The sequence below is a fragment of the Camelina sativa genome, chromosome 9 (genome assembly GCF_030686135.1).
Source record: "Camelina sativa cultivar CO46 ecotype springtype chromosome 9, ASM3068613v1".
NCBI lineage: Eukaryota > Viridiplantae > Streptophyta > Magnoliopsida > Brassicales > Brassicaceae > Camelina > Camelina sativa.
This window is the reverse complement of record NC_141888.1, coordinates 34,403,829-34,423,511: the sequence shown is the minus strand read 5'-3', so window position 1 is coordinate 34,423,511 and position 19,683 is coordinate 34,403,829. Positions and strand designations below refer to the sequence as shown.

Here is a 19,683-nt window from a genome sequence, read left to right as displayed (position 1 = left end):
ACTATGAATCATTTATTTTCAACTGTTCAATTTCAATGAATCAGAAGTTATAACAATAAAGCTGTGAATCTTTTAGAGAAAAATGATTTACAGGCAAAAAAAAATACCTATACGAACATTTTCTAGGACTTTCTTTTTAAAGTAAATTTTGTAAAAATACTCATATTTTTCTTCTTCGTAATTATAGTGATGCTCGATGTGGGAGACTTTTGTAGGAGTAGAACAATGTTACGATTTCTACTTAACATGCTGGCAACAATTAAAATTTATATTTAATCCAAGGGTTATTATACCAATTGAACGAATTTAACTGGAAAAACCTATGTATCTATATACATAAAGTTAACTTTGTTCACTTCTCCTTCCTCCACATTAGCATCCACCTAATCAATTTTCTTTTTACATAAAAAATAGTACTATTTTTAATATTCATTCATTACATATTTATTATTTATAATTAATAAAAAAAAATAAAAAAAATGAATTTAACTAAACCTAATTAAATTTTAAAATAGTATAAAAAATAATACAATTTTTAGTAAATAATAAAAATAATAAATATCTAAAAATGAATTAAGTAAAATAAATGAAAACTTTTAAAATAGTAAAAATAATACTATAAATTTATTTTAGTAATAATGTTATTATTAAAATTATAACCAAAAAATGATTATATTCCAAAATTTAGAATGAGTTAATGAGTTTTAAAATATAAGTAAGATTTTAATGCATGGTGGAGTAAAAAAAACAAGTTATGTAATTGTATTTATAAAAATCTAAACATAAAAATAAAATTGAAGCTAAACATTAGTTTCTAAGAAACATATACCATAAAGATTTATTATTAAATTTTATTTATAATAAAGAAAAGATTAATTACTTAAATTAACTTAACTTAATTTAAAAGTTTTGATCTAAAACAAAGACATTGTAAGAGGCACACTTTTTTTGGGAAAACTATTAAAAAGAATTTTGAAAAAATAATATATCTAAAAAAACAAAATCAATTGTCAGAAAATATAAAAAAATGATATTTAAGCCGTTACAAAAAGTGGCATGTGATTTGTGTAGCATATCTCATAAGGTATATTATCAACTAGAGCTACAATTTTATAACATGATATATATTATCAAATGCTTTTAACCCAAAACATTGGCAAAAACAAAATATTTAAAGTACACTATGTTTTTTTTAGAAGACGAAGATGGGGTTGCATCACAAAATTAACATCTGCAAATAACATATGAGATTTTAGAAAAATATATAACTTGGATTAGTGAATATATATTCATTGTGAGGTTTAAACGTTTTATCATTTAAGCATTCTTGATTTAGTCAGAAATTCTATTATGGCAGATGATGCATTTGGACAATCTCATTGTAGCGACACAACACTAAAACAATTCATGAAACTTTATATATTCGCATTTAATGTAAGATATCGATATGTTTAAATGTTCTCTATAATTATGTCAAAACGTTATAACTTTTAAAATTATGTTTTCATGAGATATGAATATGGAATGAACTCTTTTAAAGATAAAAGGTCAGAAGATTGTCGACAATATTATTGCGACACTAGACAACATATGTTATATATAAATTAATAAAATAAGTACGGCATTTATATAGATTTATCTTTTAATCTTCAAATTATATTCATATTCAATGATTCTTATTGATAAACAATTTAACTAAAAGCCCACGTAAAATTGCAAATAGATATAACAAAGAAATATTTTCTTCAAAAATATATATGTTGTATATCACTGAGTAAGGTAAGTTTAATATTTATATAGATTTATACTCAAAAGTTGGAATGATTATATTTTGAGCTCAACAATTTATACTGATAAGAAATATTTTAAATTAAATTCCTGTGCGTGCGCGGGTACAAATTCTAGTTATCCATAATACAGACAAATCGAGATTTATTCACAATTTTATTTTTCCAATTAACTAAAATTTATTTTCCTAAGAATTATAACAACAATAAATAATAGAAGTAGAAACTGGTACACAAATCAATTTTTTGTTTTAACTGATATTTTTTAAATCTAAAAAGTATATAACTATGTGAATACAAAATATATAATACTTGATAGGAAAACGTTGTTTAGAGAAATCTAAAGGGCAATTCTCAAAAATAGCACTAAATTAGGTTTTTCTTTCAAATATAACATACATTTTCTAATTTTCTAATTCTAACACACAAACTCTAATTTAATATTTAGAAATTAAAATATTTAATTAAAATCTTATTTTTATTTCTATAAAAACCGAGACTTATGAAATTGATGAAACAATTTTCACCATCAACGGAGCTCTAATCGGAGAGCGATGAAACAATTTCACAAAACATATGAACTTGAAGTGTGACGAAGAATTGATTTCCATGAGCCAATCTAGTTCTTACTAAGACTTTGAAGCATCCTAGATCTCTCTTGATTGAATCTAATCGTCGATATGTCGTTGTTGTCGCTGTGTTCGCCTAGCCGTATTCTCGTCGCCGATTTGTCCTCGCCTCGCTTGAGAATCTGATAATAGATAGATTGAGAGAGGAAGCTGAGAAGGAAGAGAAAATGATTTCTTCATGGATCTCTAATGGAGAATATAAAGTTGAAATTGGGTTGCAGAAGAAGAGAAGGAAGAAAAGGGATATTAGGGAGAAGAAGAAGATGACTCTAGTGGTTGTCATAATGGAGAGAGCTGAACAAGAATCAATTGTGATTAAACGTGATTGTTTCAGGTATAAAAGACTGTAATTGAGTGCTATCTTTTCCATTTCAATTACAGTTCAAATTCCAATACCCAACAATTCAAGCCACCACTCATAATCAAATTTCTTTTGTTACCTAACAATTTTCAACAGTTCCAATATTCAACAGTACCCAACAATACTCAACAATTTCCAATAGTTCATAATTCATAATCAGATTTCATTTAATACCCAACAATACCAATACCCAAAGCTTCTTCTTCTTCTTCTTCTTCTTCTTCCCTCCACCTCTTTCTCCGCAGCTATAAACCCAGACCATAGTAGCTCATCCCATTACATTTGGTAAGGAAAGAACATCAGAGCTACAAATTTAATTATGAATCTGATTGGTGATAAATCAATTAGCCATATTCAGAAGCCTTAATATGACAAATTCGCCTAATCCCTCAGTTAAAAGCTATATAGAATCACGATCTCGCTGAGAATTACAAAATCTGAAACTAAAAAAAATATACGAAGAAGAAGAAGAAGAATAAGAAGAAAAAAAAGAAGAAGAAGCTTCACCGAAAGGTTCATCGCCGGAAGCTTCAACACAAGCTTCGCCGGAACCTTCACGGGATCTATCAAAACATAAGTTTAATAATCTCATACGAAATTTTATTATTTAAATTAAATAAAAAATTTAATATACACAAATGCTACTTTTAGAAAAATTGAGAGTGTGTACTAGATTTGGAAGAGAAAGTTATTGATTAGTGCTATTAAAAGGAATTTCTCAAATCTAAATGAAACTATCAATTTTAAAAGCAATAAATACATAAAACAAAATCTAAAAAATTTCATAAATGTGATTTTTTAAAATCTAAAACTTTAATTAAAAATCAATTATTCACAGAATGCTGACAATTACCTTAATATATACGAGAGATGATTGGCTGGTTTATGATTACTTTAAATTGTGCCACTTGGCAGACAACGTAATTACAAAAATCTTTGGAAAAATTATTGGAAAAAGATAAAATAAAATAGCGCATAGGACTATTGTTATCTACATGCCGACATCAGTCACCCGTCAGATTATGGAACAATCATTTGAGACCGTCCGATTTGAGTCGGTTTAAACTATGGAGTCGGTTTAAACTATGACACATAGATGGAAATGGCCCATCAACGCGTATTTCACCTCTGTGACTTTGTCTTATAAAATTGAAAATTCCCAATTCCCAAGAATGCAAAGAGTCATCCTCAACCTCAACCTCAACCTCAACCTCAACCTCAACCTCATCGTCGTCCTCGTCTTCTTCTCATCGCTCCTCGCTTCGATCATCATGGCTGAGACTACTGGAGATGCAACGGTATCGTCTGAAGCGAAGGTTCACATCGTTTACACCGAGAAACCCACCGATGAGGAGCCTAAAACCTATCATCTCCGTACCCTTTCCTCTGCTCTCGGCAGGTTTGTTCTTTGAGACATCTCATCTCAATTTTTACCGGAAAGAGATGATTTTTTTTATTGAAAATATGATTCTTTTTTGGGTTTGATCGCTTTGATTTTTTTGGGTTTTGTATCTCTGAAAAGGGGGATTTTTTTTTTTTCAATTTAGTTAGCTTGAATCGTTTTAAAGATTACATTTTGTTGTCTCTATGTGTTTATTGTTTGGATTGCTTCATCTTCGATTCTACTTGTGGATGTGTGTGTTAAGAGATGGTAATGGATTGTGTTTTTGTTCTTATGCTGGTTATGATTACAGTGAGGAAGCTGCAAATGATGCTTTGATCTACAGTTACAGGGAAGCTGCTTCTGGCTTTTCAGCTAAGCTCACTCCTGAGCAAGTCGCTGAGATCTCCAGTACGTTTTCTTTTCTTTTTTTTTTCTTCTTATATAGATTTCTCGTTATTTGATCCTGCGCTTACTAATAACTTTTGAGAGCATTGTGAATGCAAAAGAATCTAGTAGCGTCATCGTTTGATTTGAAATTATATGTTGGTTGGATTAAGTGTATATCTGGTTGTGAACTTGTGATCATTGCCTGTGTAAATGACTTGTTTAGATCCAATTGTGATGACGGTTCATGTGAATTCCTTTTTTCGCCTATGTTCACAAAATGTTTCTTGATACCATCATGCTTAAATTGTGATATTGCAATGTTTCCATTTCCATCAGGCTAAAGATTGGCGGGTGAGGTTTGAAACCTGTAGAAATAGAGTTGTATAGTTATGAATGCACGATCTCTGAGTGTGCAGGCTTAGGAAAAGCAAGATGTTATTAACTTGATTAGTGCTTTTTGTTGTTTGTTTGCTTGTTCTGTTTTTCTCACATGCTTTTGGGGATTTTGGTGTTTGCAGAGCAACCAGGTGTGATTCAAGTTGTGCCAAGCCAGACTTATCAGCTGCACAAACCTGTTGGTGGTGCTTCCATGTTGACCTAACTTGATTTTGTGTGTATTCAACTTAGTCTGTTGTTGTACCGTTGTGTGACTTCAACAAGTATCTAACTAAAATAATGTCATGACGTTGCTCTATCCGAGTTGTTATGTGTTTTTAAGAATTGAGTTTCTTCAATAAATTGTGTTTCTGTTGAAATGTTTCTTCTAGCCCCATTGTCATCATATTCATTAATTCTGAAGAGAAACAATAATAATAATCCGGCAACCAAAATATTTGATGATCTCTCGTCTTGTCAAATCAGATACAAAAAAAAAAATGTATTACTTCTGTAATTTCTCTCCTTAACTACTCAAATAGAAACAAAATATGACCAAAAAAGAACACTATCCAAACGAATAAGTGTGCCAAGTAAACGAATCAACATTTTTGTTCTGTTGTGTCCTCTAAACATGTTAATTGTATTCTTGTTCTCTGTAAGGCACTGACGGTTAAGCCTGTGTACATTAAAGATACCTCTCCTTGGCTATTCATATATCTTCTTTCTTTTCAATATCGTCGGAAGTATAGAGATGAACCCGATGAGGAAAAGCACTGACAATGTCTTGAAATCATACAGATCTTTCACCGACTTGAGATCTCCAATAGCAAGACCAGCCTGCAAACACAAAAAGAACCAAATATTAAGCATCATAGAGAAATGAAACAGAACAATCTTGAATGATAGCATATCATAAAAAGGAGGGAGCAAAAAGAGCTAACCCTGACGGTAATATAAGCAGCAGGGATGAGACCAATCAATGTGGCCAAAAAGAAGACATGGAAAGGTACATCGACAATGGGAGAAGCAAGATTGATGAAAAGATTTGGCAGAGTTGGTGTTATCCTCAGGAACAACATATAGTTGAGAAGCTTATCTCTACGCTTACTAATCTGAAAAAAAAAAATATATATAAAAAACACACCACAACAACTTAATCAAGTACCACCAAACATGAGAAGATCAAAGAGACATGTTGTTTGTTTGTTTATATATATTACCTCAGCTTGAAAGAATCTTAATTTGTCAGGCCAAAGCCAAGTAATCAAAGGACGACCGATCAATTTGGACAGAAAGAAACAAGAAGTAGCACCAGCAGTAGCATTGAAAACAACCAAGAAAACACCTTTGAAAACACCAAAGAGAGCTCCAGCTAAGAGTGACATGAAGATAGTCCCAGGAATCATAAAGGTCTGCATAAAAATGTATGTAGCACAATACCCTAAAACGAACTGCGTCGGGTACTCATTCGCATAGTTTGCTAAATTATCTCTGAAAACAACAACCACAAGATTTGGGTCAATTCCAACATAAAGATTGAACCTTTGAAGAAGATAAAGGAGGAACATTTATGTTTACTTGAGCAAACGGAGATCAGAGATGCTTCTGGGGAGTTTGAGTTTGCCAAATTCAGCAGCAGGCATGGTGAGGTAGATACAACAGAGACCAGAGGAGAAGACGAGGAAGACGCTGAGAGAAACAGCGAGTTCCCAACGGCTAAGAGGGAAACGATCGAGTTTAGATCGTTTACCAGATGGCGAGTCGTCGTCGTCTGATATCGTCGTCGCAGCACCACCAAGCTCTTCGTCTCTTGTTAGAATCCGTGTTGGAGCCATTTCACGATTTTGAGAGATTGGATCTGATTCTTCTTAATTCATCTGTAGTTTGGGATTGGATTGGATTGGATCTGAGAGAGATTCAGTAGTGTTTGTTTGTTGTTGCTAAAAGAAATTGAATTCACGTTATTGTTTTCTTCAGATTAACAAACGTTATGAAGAAGAAGAAGAAGAAGAAAAATGTGCAAAAACGTGTTGGCCTATTGGAGGAGTCGGAGAGATTTTGACGGTGGCTTATAAGACCTTCTGTATCGAGCAGAAGGTTCTGACTTTTCGAAACCTCTATATCCATAAGAGGGTTTGTCACTTTTTTTTTTGGATAAAATTTTAATTAATTGTTGTTCTTCATTTTTCTTTCTCTTCATCTACACATGTAAATTACATTTGTAATTGTATATATGGTGTCATGGTGGGCATAGATATGATTTTAAGTTCAAATCTTGCATTGTGGTATAATGTTTTATATATATTTGTTGGCATTGTTTTGCCATGTATTGAGGTTTTGAATGCTAATTAGAATTAGTTTCTAAAAACACTTTCATTCTGTACTCTTTTGTTTTTGATATTCCAAAAAAGTGTAGGATCCTCTAGTAAGATGGAACACGAGCAGTGGCAGATCCAGCCAAAGTTTTAACCAGGTGCAAAAAAAGAGCAAAAAATTATTTTGAAAGGGAATTGAACCCTTGACTTCGACAGTTAAGCGGTGCATTCATTATCACTAGAACACTTGTATTAACAATTTTAATGTAAAATCAAACTAGTTTTATATTTCAACTGGTGCTGTTGCACCAGTTCCAACCTATGTGGATCTGCTCCTGAACACGAGACTACCATAGATATATGTTTTACATTGTAGTATAATCATTAACATATAGTGTAAAATAAAGTAATAATAATGGTAACAGAATGGATGAGTTACATAATTTTGGACCACAAAATAAAAATGATTAAGAAAAACCGAGGAATAATTAGATATAAAAGAAAAAATATTCCACCTTTGTGAAAATCACCAAGAAATTTCTACGTAATAAACACAAACTTCTTTTACTAATAGACAGTTATGAATGTTATTTTCCAGATGGAAACAATTAAATCATAGAATACAAATCAATATAGAAGATTTTTTTTGTTTTTTAATTAATTACGAGTCAGGGAAGCATCCAAGAGAATGATGAATATTAGCTTCGACGTCATTATAGTTTTGATGCATGGAAGGGAAGCTTGGTCCCGGAATATACGACTGCGTTTCGAACGAAGACATAAGGACATTAGGGTTTTGTGAATGTGTGACTTGTGTCTCTAGCAGGCTATCTAGTGTTCTCCAGTCGACACAGTTAAAGCTCTTCTCTTCTTCTTGCTCAAAACCCTCGTTCTGATCTTTATTCGTCCCTAGACTAGGCGACAAGCTTGGGCTATCCAGTTGCGGGAGCTCGATGTTGCCATATTGATGCATCGAAGAGGATGCATTATTAGGATTGTAGTGGTTGCTGCTCATGAGCATTTGATTAAGGTTATGGCTTGATGAAGATGCACCGATATGATGACTCGTGTTCATTGTCGCTGAAGATGGGTAGTTGTTACTATTCTCCACGTGGTAGAGCTGGTTCTGCCATGGCTCGTACCCTAATGGCCTTTGGTTTGGAATTGGCTTCCTAAATGCTCGACACACAACCCATCCTTCCTCCTATAGTTCACAAAACATATCAAATTAGTATCAAGATGACTGATTTACTGATTTCGTCCGGTTAGGTTTGGTTGTTTAACATTATTGGATCAATTTTACATATGTAACATGTTCATCTTTGTCGATCTCAATATGTTATCAGAGTAAGACTTATATGAAATAAGTATTATATTGTGTGTGTACCTGAACTGGCGCAAGCTCGGAGTTTTGGAGGCGGTATTCATGCATGATCCAATCGGATTTTCTTCCATTAGGAGCTCGACCCTTGTAGTAAACTAGTGTCTTCCGCATTCCTATGACACTGTTCTTTGATAGCACCGCCTTGTCTCTACCGGTGGCTTTCCAGAACCCAGCAGCGGTGGCTCTATTAGTCCTAGTCCCGGTCGGGTACTTCCTATCCTTGTGGCTAAAGAAGTACCACTCGTTTTGCTCTTCATACCCTAGTTTGCATCTCGCTGCAATGTAACAGTAAATATTAATCTCATACTTTTTTGCCTCACAAAAATATAAGGAAATTAAGTAAAAAAGTGAAAAAAAACTTTGCACACAAAAAAGGGGTGAAAAAACAGATAATGAATGTGGTGAATTGTTATTTGGAATAATATGATATGATTATACTCTCCTATTTTCAAAAATAAAAATACAAATTTAACTTTGCTTAATTTCAAAAGAGGTATTATGATTTATGATTGTACTACATCTCTTAATTTTCTTTGCAGATTATATTCTTTTCACACTCCGTTTATAAATCTTACAAGTCAAAAAGAGTAGGCTCTCTCGTTCACTTCTCATGCCAGATTCATCGCATGTAGTTTTTGTATATATATCATATCATATAAGTAGACAATTAACTGACATTCCATGCAAAAGATTTATTAATGATAATCATTATATTTATACACAAACCCCACGTTGATTACCTTGTATATCCCATGGCTCCATTTTGTAGAGATCAATCTCTACAATGACATCTAAAGCACTCTTCATTGAATTGATCTTCCTATCAAGGTAATAACCCACAAGTTCTTCCTCTGTCGGATGAAATCGGAATCCCGGTGGCATAGACGATTGCATTATATTATCCATCCGAGATGATCCTGTAAATGTATGTAATTCGGGAAATTGTTAGAGAAATGAGTAAGAAACGAAATGGAGAAAAATGGAAGAGAAGAAACTGATATGAAGGAAATGTATTGTATATAAACATAAAACATAAGCGTGTCTTTTTGGAAGCTATTGCGAAAACCTTAGACAAACAAGGCACAACCTTAAAGTTTTGTTTTTGGGACCAAAACCAAAGCCTATTACAAGCTTCGTTATATTTAATTATAAGAAAGGGATCGGATGACTCTTGGGTCCAATGAAATTCCAAAAGCTGTGTGTTGGGTAATGATAGTGATGTTACACACGGACACACACGATAATATATTATATACCTATAAATATTCAAACACACATATAAGAATTCACATGTAGTTAAATATTATATCTCGAAAAGCTTGGATCTTTAAACTTAAGGCTATCGCTATTATATGCTGCTGATGATGGTTATGATGTATTTCCAGAGGACCACCCAACAATGGAGGAGCTCTTACTATTTTAGAAGAGAGAATGAATAACAAAAGCTTGATAGTGGGTTAAACCAAAAAAAAAAGTTTGATAGTGATAGTGAAAGTTTTTGGATTTCTTTTTCTTATAAAAAGAAATTCAGAAAACATTAGGTTTAAAGGTTTGTTATTCGCATTCAACATATGGAACAATGCTTACATTTGAAAAGATTATAAGTTTGTATAATATGTACTCTATAATATACCATTAATATAAGATCAACAATATATAACACTGTGTATATCTATATAAGTATATGTAAGATAATTGTATATAAAGGATACATAGCCGGAAAGCTTGACGGGTGGAAGTCACTGAGGTTGATGTTCCTTTGAGTGTATTACACACTCTTGTCTTGAGTAATATTCCTATACTATCTTATATAATATAAATTTATAATGGTGCAACAACAATTAATTTCGAAGAAACAATAATATCTTAGAAACACATAGATTCCGAAATCCCCACCATGATTTCAGTACCCTGGTTTACTCTAATATTTGTGGGTCAATATCCTCAGGACCACATACACACATATATACACTATTCAAGATATTAAACTTCATACAGCCTACCCATACACAAACGATGAAACGATGATCACATGACAGAAAAAAATGCTAAACAGAAACGCCGATGCATCATCATGGTTCATGCATGTAGTGTGTAATGAAAAAAAAAACCTAAAAGGAGCAATGGGGTGAAACTTACGAGCTAATACAGATTGGACGAGATTTGTCGGAAATAATACGTTACTTGCAAGAGATATTCTCAAGGACGATCTAGAAAAGAGAAGCAAAAGGAAGAAGGAGAAGAAGATTGAAATCTCCGGTGTGGATTAAATGATTGTTAATTTATATAGCAAAGACAAGGAGAGCTTGGCTTTTGATTAGATCACATGCATATGGACCAGCTAGAAATCTTAGACGACTGTATATATAGGTTTATGTGCATTTATGTGAGTAAGCTTATTTATATTTTATATATGGGAAGTGTGTGACATGTGGGTGCAAAATGATGATATAAGGAGAAGAAGGAGAAGAAGGAGAAGGAGATGAAGTGAAGGGTTTGATTGCGCGTGGGATAGACACATCTACGGCTTGTTTTTGGTCGGCGTCTCTCTCTCTCTCTCTCTTACCGCAATTTTTTGTTTAAAGTTTTTCCAATCTTCTCCACTTTACCGGCAGTTACTGCACAACTCAAACCTTTTTTAAAATTCGTCTATTTTGCTTATAAGTTATTACATCAGACAAGATAAAATCCTTTATCTATTACTACTATATATCAAAACTATATATATATATATATATGATAAGCGGTTCATATGTGGCATTAGGTCAAATGGTAAAATGTTCCCAATATTTCAAAAAACACTTCAATTTGATTGGATAATTTACTAAGACTATTCCGTTTATTGAGCGTTAAACATATAGATATCTACTGCATATTTATAAAATGTTCTCATTTGCATTACCTTATGAACTTGAAGAGTTAACTTCATAATTTATTAATTTCGTGGTTACCATTATGCAAAGCCGTCTCAAATTATTTTAAAACCATGTGCAGAATTTTTAAATTAAAATTATATTTAATATTTTCTTTTTCAAGAAAACATTAGGGCTGCTGTTGATGATATACTTTTTTAAAAGCATTACTTGTTTTTTTTTTTTGTCTAAAAAACAACTTGCGGTCTTATTTGAATGCACTAATTCATTGCACATGCTAAATACCTATACATATATAAATGATTATAGTTGAATTCCTATATATATTTTCAGTAATATATTCTCAGTTATTTATAGGTAACTGGAAATTCACAATTCAAGAATTAAAGGACTGGAATTGTAAATCCACCCAACCCAAGGATGAACAATAGAAATATATATTTTCTATTATTGTTAAGACATATATGTTTGCTGGATCTGGACTACTGAAAATGTGTCTTATTTTTTTTTTATATGTCTAATATTATCCCATAGACAAGACACGTAAGTAAAATATATGAAGATAAATGGATTTACAATTAAGTATATCTCTCAACGTCGAAAAGATTTACACGCATGTACATTAATTAATGGATTACTACGTAAATCTCACTCAATATATCACCCCCCATCAAATTATATAATGTGAGTCTATAGATCCACTCGAAACCACAATCTCTAATATGTTTTTTTTATTATTCTTTTTCTTAGAAGAATAAAATAAACTTTCAGATTTATAGTAGACCTAAAGGAACGAACTTTGGCCATTAAAAGAAGACGAATCGTGTATATAAGAACATTATACTATAGAAAGAAAAAGGAAAGAGAAGAGTAAAACAGAGGAATATGATTCATATAGTATATGTTCTTAAGTCTTTCTCCAGCAATCCAGCTCCCATTGTCTGGTTTGGTGGCGCCGTCCTTAATACTTGTCATTACGCGTGTAAGACACGTAAGAGTTCAGACCTGTTTCTATCACATAACTAATCATTTGTTCCTCATCTGATATATCCGCTTGTTCGGGTCCACCCCAAAGCCGTTGGCTCTGGCTGTCGTTTTTTCTTATTTACCTCACCTTTCGGCTTAAGGTGACGTCATCTCAGTAACTCATTGACCCTAGTCCAAAGAAAAATCCAACAAAATAAACATATGACAAGGTAAACACAAAATTCGAGGAGAATATGGATATATAAAATACTAAGAAAATGCTAATATAAATGGGGTACCAAAAATAGAAAAGGCAAAGAGCTAGCACTCGATTTTGGAGTCAGTTTCACATGCATGCCTATTTGTCTACTGCGCAAGGGAGAGAGAGCCTTTTGTTCAAATCCCAAGACCAATCTACCCACAAACCCTTTCACACCATTCACTTTTTCCGATATATAAATGTCCTCGATCCCTAATTTTTCTTTTCTCTAATCATAATGTCTCTAGCTAAGTCTCATTATGAATATATATATATATATACACACATATATAACACTATATATATCTAATCTTTGCACTCAAACCATATTTAAGGACTTGTTTGTGAATGTCCTATACGACTGCCCCATGTAGAACGAATTCGCCTTTTGTTTTTCTTTCTATTTTGGTTTAATTTATTACTCATTTTGGATATATATATCACAAAGCAACAAATCATATATACGCATGCCCTTTTTCTCCAAAAAAGAATGATTTATAATATGTTACGTATATATCGGTTTTACAATAGGTTAGATCATTTCATGAAATAGCACATGTGTTTTTCATATATTTACAAATTATCAAAGCTTTTTGAATTTTACTTGTATCAGTTTAATCCTCTATAAACATGGTGTATTGATCAACTATATACATGGATGGATGGTCACAATCATGCGGGTGCAATTGCCACTCTTCACTAATTATAGTTAGCGTTAACGTTAATTAGTGGGTTTAATAACTTATAACTATTTAGTCAAACAATTACCGATGTACTAACAATTTACCTTTTGACCTTTTTCCACTATCAGAGGTCAACGTACGTGCTACTGAACCTAACTTGAAATTCTCATCTAACGAAGTCTTTTATCCACTAACAAAAAAAAAACTGTAGAAGATAGTGATACCATTGTAAACTAGTCGCTGATTCCATCCTAACTATTGGCTGGCCGGTTCAATCCCTACGATATTTTATTTATTTATTTTAACTGAAATTTTACTAGATCTAATAATTAGATTAACAAATGAAATGCTTAAAGCACGAGAACAAAAGTAATTGACACATTAGACGCACGGTTTTTTTTTGGAGGCTGTCACTTTACCGTCCACGAATTAAAAGGTTGTCAATATTACTCACGCCAATATCTTGAGGATACATTTGGTCCAAAGTCTAGATGCCTTTTTATCTATTGTAGAATTTGAGGGAACATATTATGATCCCTAGAGATATTAATTCCATATGTTCAAAACTATATTGCAAAAATATCCCAATTCAGTTGAGTTATATATAAAAAAAACACCTGGCTCGTACGTAAAGAATTATGATCCACAAGAAAAAATTGAACTATTTAATAGTCTACCAACAAATATATAAGTCTGTCATGCATGTTCATTCGATATTTGTATGCATGATTTGTTTGTATACCACTCTAATTGGTTAATTACAGATTTATGGGGAAATGTTCGTTTAAATGGGTCCATATTCATTAAAACTTAAAATGTAAATCATGAACTTAAACTGATAAAATCATTACAATCTGATGTGATCTACCGACCTTTCACTTTTTTTTTTTTTTTTAAATTTCTTCATATTGTAGTCCATTTTTATTGGACTGCTCATCAAACCGCCAACATATAATTATATATACTGTACTATAATATTATGGCCGCACACATCTCCTTCCATTGGTCCCTTCGGAAATTTGTCACATAACTAAAATTATAGTAGTATTATACTAGCGGAAATCAACCAGACTGACTTTAATTTAACTATACTATGAACTGGTCGTTGAGGACAAATGGTTCTCACAGTTGATATATACTCTGATGCTTTTACAGTCTTGTTGATTTCTTACTATGTAAACGTAACGATGCATAAAAATAACTACAAATGTTGGGGAGTTTGTATTTTCCCCAACTGCAGCAACTAGCAGTGTTTAAGAGATCGATTGAAAGGTTAAATATTTGTTTTTCCTCGGTGATAAAGATGAATGAATTAAATGAGAAAAGAAAGTTTCCCGAAAAAGAAAGTAATAGATTTGCTTTGGCTGAAAGAGTTAGCTTAGGATCTTGTCTTAGATTCTATCCTAACTGAACTTTGACAGCGACCTGTATCTAGAAACAACCGTCAATGGGTTTCTTTTATTTAGAAATTTTATAATATAGCAAAAGTAACATGACTTTTAATTTTATTTTCAAGACTGATATAGCATCAGATATATGACAAAACAAGTTTTCCCCAAGCTCAGCAATTCGCTTTGGTGATTGTTACTAGTTCAATTTTTTTTTTTTTTTTTTTTCAACTTTGCTTTCATGTTTTGCAGTTTTGTGTGTGATTGATCACCTTCTTTTTTTTTTTACATATTACATGAGTGTATAGTGTATCCATTTGAGTATTAAATTCAGAATTACAAATAATGGGTAAATCAAGTTCGCGCAACCGGAGCTCTGAGCTTTATATTCTGTTGTACCTTGTAAAAAATAAAAGTAGTCACCACTTGTAACCATTTTTGTGCTTATGTATTGTATATACACTGTACATATAATTCGCTCATGTTTTTCTCCAATATTCTCACAGAAATATATTTGAACCCTGAAAGACATCATATCCACCAATGAATTATTACCAGCTGATATTGGTGACTCAATAATTATTAGAAAACAGTAAGTCATAATTAGTGATACTCATAACCTAGGTATATATTAATCATCGTTTTTTTTTTTAAATCTCGTAGGCATTGATTTCAAATTTGTCTTTATTTGATAAGGTTCGGATATGTTTTTTTTTGTTGGGTGGGAATGTTCGGATTTGTTTTCTGTTTATGAAAGTATCGCAACTATATCTGTAATCTGCGAAACCTAATGTTTATTTCTTTTAGAACACGTCGAGTCATTGGTACCAAATTCGAGTTTCCGTTACAAATGGAAGATTTATCCTTAAATATTAAAGTACTAACGAAGGTCATCTGTTAAGGTTGATAGAGAAATTAAAGAATTGCGTTCATAATGATTAACGAAAGTTTTAATAAATATAGTAATATACTTAGCCGCAATTAATGATGAACGGACGGTGGATTAAGATCGACCACTAATTCTCCAAAGTGACCCCTACGACCTCCTCTACTTGTCTCCCTATTCCACATCCTATTTGGTAACCATTAAGTCAAGATCTCCCATTAGCCTTCCATTTATAATTTTGATTATCATTCGTTATCTTAATACCACTATGTAGATATTTAGTACGTCAAAAGATGTTAAAATGTACAAAACAATTTTTAGCTTTGGGGCGGTTTAGTGGACTGCTCATAAAAATCTTGGGATTTCATTTTAGTTTGGCGACAATGCGTCTCTATCACAATATGTATCAAATAATAGTTCCATACTATTATAATAATTATTATTAAATTACTTTAATTATTTAAATTATTCTACTTTTAGAAAATTTTAAAACTTTTCTCATTATTATTTTATCATTTGTTTTTTTGTATCATGCTGATGAGTAAAATCAACGACAACATAAAACCGAGTAAGACCTTCCAATACTCCTTTTTTTTCTTTTTCTTATATATCCTTGTATCATTTCTTCGTGTACCGTACAAATATATAGTTTTTGAATGTATGTACAATTATATATTCTTAACTCCATTTATTGACAAAAATGGCGGGGTTTTACAATGTTGTAAGATGTACTCCTGTACGGTTAGGTTATGGTCTTATAAAGCTTAATTAGTAGTTAACAATACATAAAGCTTGGGACACGCGAAATTTTTTTATGTCAAATCAAATACAATATAATGCCTAGAGCTAGTGATATATATTACCTCAAATTTTGATTTATAATCATATAATTTGGGACCTCAAAACAAATATTTTGAATCTTTCAATTGATTGATAAGTGGAATTCAACAGTTATCCAGAAACCACAAAATGGATTAAACAAAAAAAAAAATGTAATGATGAGAGAAGCAAAAACTTCTAGAGGTTTGAATGGTAACAGAGAGGCTGATGATGGCATGTCGACCCACACCCCCCAAGTTGTCTCTTTGATCCTATTGCTTCCCTCATACTTATTCATCTTTTTTTTTCATACATTAATTTAATTCATAGTTTTCTTTTTGTCTTTCTTTTAGGTTCCTTTACAGCTTAATTATTTAAAAATTAGAACTTTTCAAAAAATTAATTAGCTTTTACTCATAATGAGATAATACTTTGATGGCTCTTCTTGGACAAGGGACAAAATTTTGATTTAATTTACTAAAATACTTTATAACTAGTTTAAGGTATTATATATATTTATGGATTGGACGTAAGAAGACAGCATTTTCTAACTATCTCTTTTTTTTTTTTTTTTTTTGCTTAATAAACATTAGGTGCTTATAGTTAACTGCAATATGCATCATCAAAAATTATATAAAATAGTTTATAATATATTTTAAAGATGTCACGAAAAATAGTGAAAGAAAAGAAATCACTTTTACTAATTTGTTTAGACATATTTAAAAATGGAGTAGGATTGTAACACTTTGGGGACTTATCAACTATGAAGTATGAACTATCAACAACATACGTTTTTGATTTAAGTCCGACCCGACCCGATCCGATCCGCATAACGTTTCAGTCTTATTGGGCTTTATCAATAAGTTTTACAAATGGCCTTAGGCCCTTTATTAAACCAATAAGTACAAAAGAAGAAAACCCCTTATTTAACTGAAACAATGAATCCAAACAATGAGGAAACAATACAAGAACAACTCAGTTTTTTTGTTTTTGTTTTCAAGAACTCCAATCAAATCGTGTTGGGAGGGAGTGAGAGTCAATAAAATTGCTTGAGACAATCCATGAGAACATCAGTGTGTTCAGGCTTGCCAGCAGAAACTCGAACATAACCTTTAAGCTCCTGACTGTTGTAATGACGAACCATTACACCCATTTTGGCCAAATCCTCTTTCAGCTTCTTGGCGTCCATGCCAGATGTAACCTCACAGAGAATGAAATTCGAATGGCTCGGATAAGGATTCAAGAAAGGGACTTCTTTTAACAGCTTGAAAAGTCTCTCTCTTTCCTGCACCAATGCATCTCTCACATCTTCTAAGTACTTCCCGTTTGAAAGTGCTGCTAATGCAGCTACTTCCCCTGCAACAGAGACATTGTATGGTTGTTTTGCTCTCCACAGGTACTCAATTATGCTCAATGGAAACGCTCCATATCCAACTCGAAGCCCGGCTAAACCTGAATTATCATCATAAGGAACTCTTCACATGCAGACTACATTTATATATATTGTTTAGATGTCATTATCCACTTGTGATATAAACCAAAATTTACCAGCTCGTTTGCTAAATGTGCGGAGAACAATTAGGTTTTCATACTCCTTCACCCATTTCATCCTTGATTCAAGTCCTGAGAATTCAATGTAAGCTTCATCAAGAACAACAAGAATTGGCATCTTTAGAATCCTCAGCAGATCGTCCTCGCTGATGACACTGTACAAAACAAAACATCGGATTAATCAAAGTATTTACTTTATATTTAGAATAGACATTAGAGTGGTGTTTTACCTTCCATCTGGATTGTTAGGAGAAGTTAGGAATATACATTTGGGCTTTTCTAGTTCTACAACTTCAGCAATGCGGTCTACATTCAAGCTGAAATCAGGGTTCCTTGGAACTGTGAAGCAAACAAAGACCAACAACATGTCTAAGACATATACAAAGAAAGATATAACGAAAATCAAAGAGAGTGAAACATGTAAAATCATAAATCTTTCACCTTTAATAACACCTGCTCCATTCACAGCAGCATCAAACACATACATTGAGAAAGTTGGAGGGCAGTCTATAATCTTCTCCCCAGGATCCAACACACATCTGCAAAACAGAGTTTAAAAAGGGGTTTTCATGGGAAAGAAACTCAATCTACAGAAAAAATCAAATCTTTCAAGCCAAACCTCATGATCAAATCGATTAGTTCGTCAGCACCACATCCTACAAGTATGTATTCAGACTCAAGACCAGAGTCTAGAGCGAGTGCATCACGAAGTCTACGACTTTGTGGATCAGGATATACATAAGGGAATTTCATATTGCCTAGTGCTTCAAAAACCTACACAGAGCTTCTGAAACCTGAAGTCAGAGAGTGGACAAACTAACTAAAAGGATTACTCTTTTTTTCCAATCATCAATGAGTGAAAAAGAAAGATATAAACTTGCCTCTGGAGGAGGTCCATATGGGTTCTCATTTGCATCTAGCTTAACAATATCCTCAGGCTTTCTTCCTAACTGAGCAGACAATACCTAATCACAAAACAAACAGAAGATAAATCCAATCATCTAAACAAGTCAACCCTCAGGGCAATCCAATCCAATCCAATCCAATACAATTAGAATCATTACCTCAAAGGGCAAAATAGGTTGATAAGCAGACAATTGCTTCAAATGAGGACGGATAAAAGAGTCTCCTCCCATGGTAATGTTCTTGGGTTCGTCTACAGCTGCACTTGACGACTGAACACAATAAACCCTACTGATGCTCTTCCTCAAAGCTCGTGACTTTCGAAGATTTGACTCTGAAGAATGAATAGAGAACGATGGAGCTCCCTGAACATTGATCACACCCATCAGTTTTCTCTGCGCATAATATCAAAGGTGGAATCAGTTCAATCTAGTCACATCCAATTACATAATCAATGTCAAGAGTCACAAGACATGTAAGTACCTGAAAGTGTAGCAAATGGCTTCAACGAGAAAACCCTAAGTAGACACGAGAAGGGGGGGCGTAGCGAAAGACTCAGACTTGTGAGAGAGTGAGATGATTAGTCAACAGAAGCTACAATTTTTCGATGACCCACTTGCGAATTCAGGACAAAGTTGGGATTTTTATATTCTGAGTCTAATTGGTTTTGTTTTGCCTGAGTGACTGAAGAAAAAATTCAAGTACCGATTTAGGGGTTTATCCGGAATTG

General features: G+C 32.7%; 4 protein-coding genes across 5 annotated transcripts; 1 reads left to right on the top strand and 3 right to left on the bottom strand.

Moving 5' to 3' along the window:
* Positions 1 to 3,766: 3,766 nt before the first annotated feature.
* On the top strand, positions 3,767 to 5,303 carry LOC104712772 (subtilisin-like protease SBT3.4). The gene is made up of 3 exons (XM_010429745.3): positions 3,767 to 4,176; positions 4,472 to 4,569; positions 5,067 to 5,303. The coding sequence occupies exons 1-3, from the start codon at positions 3,863 to 3,865 to the stop codon at positions 5,147 to 5,149; spliced, it is 495 nt and encodes a 164-aa protein (XP_010428047.1). The 5' UTR covers positions 3,767 to 3,862; the 3' UTR covers positions 5,150 to 5,303.
* A 58-nt stretch (positions 5,304 to 5,361) lies between these two features.
* LOC104712771 (putative membrane protein At4g09580) lies at positions 5,362 to 7,011 on the bottom strand. Its single transcript, XM_010429744.3, has 4 exons — positions 6,505 to 7,011; positions 6,147 to 6,417; positions 5,868 to 6,038; positions 5,362 to 5,763 (listed from the first exon to the last, which is right to left on the bottom strand). Exons 1-4 carry the CDS (start codon positions 6,759 to 6,761, stop codon positions 5,632 to 5,634), a joined length of 831 nt encoding a protein of 276 aa, XP_010428046.1. The 5' UTR covers positions 6,762 to 7,011; the 3' UTR covers positions 5,362 to 5,631.
* A 767-nt stretch (positions 7,012 to 7,778) lies between these two features.
* LOC104712769 (NAC domain-containing protein 30-like) lies at positions 7,779 to 11,131 on the bottom strand. 2 transcript variants are annotated; one of them, XM_010429742.3, is made up of 4 exons: positions 10,765 to 11,131; positions 9,366 to 9,542; positions 8,629 to 8,900; positions 7,779 to 8,445 (listed from the first exon to the last, which is right to left on the bottom strand). In XM_010429742.3, the coding sequence occupies exons 2-4, from the start codon at positions 9,529 to 9,531 to the stop codon at positions 7,903 to 7,905; spliced, it is 981 nt and encodes a 326-aa protein (XP_010428044.1). In that variant the 5' UTR covers positions 9,532 to 9,542; positions 10,765 to 11,131; the 3' UTR covers positions 7,779 to 7,902. The 2 variants fall into 2 exon arrangements, with proteins under 2 accessions (XP_010428044.1, XP_010428045.1); XM_010429743.2 differs by lacking the exon at positions 10,765 to 11,131 and adding an exon at positions 9,713 to 9,975.
* Positions 11,132 to 17,402: 6,271 nt separating this feature from the next.
* LOC104712768 (histidinol-phosphate aminotransferase 1, chloroplastic) lies at positions 17,403 to 19,580 on the bottom strand. Its single transcript, XM_010429740.3, has 8 exons — positions 19,437 to 19,580; positions 19,115 to 19,348; positions 18,932 to 19,015; positions 18,670 to 18,824; positions 18,492 to 18,589; positions 18,281 to 18,389; positions 18,048 to 18,205; positions 17,403 to 17,951 (listed from the first exon to the last, which is right to left on the bottom strand). The coding sequence occupies exons 2-8, from the start codon at positions 19,337 to 19,339 to the stop codon at positions 17,536 to 17,538; spliced, it is 1,245 nt and encodes a 414-aa protein (XP_010428042.1). The 5' UTR covers positions 19,340 to 19,348; positions 19,437 to 19,580; the 3' UTR covers positions 17,403 to 17,535.
* Positions 19,581 to 19,683: the final 103 nt, after the last annotated feature.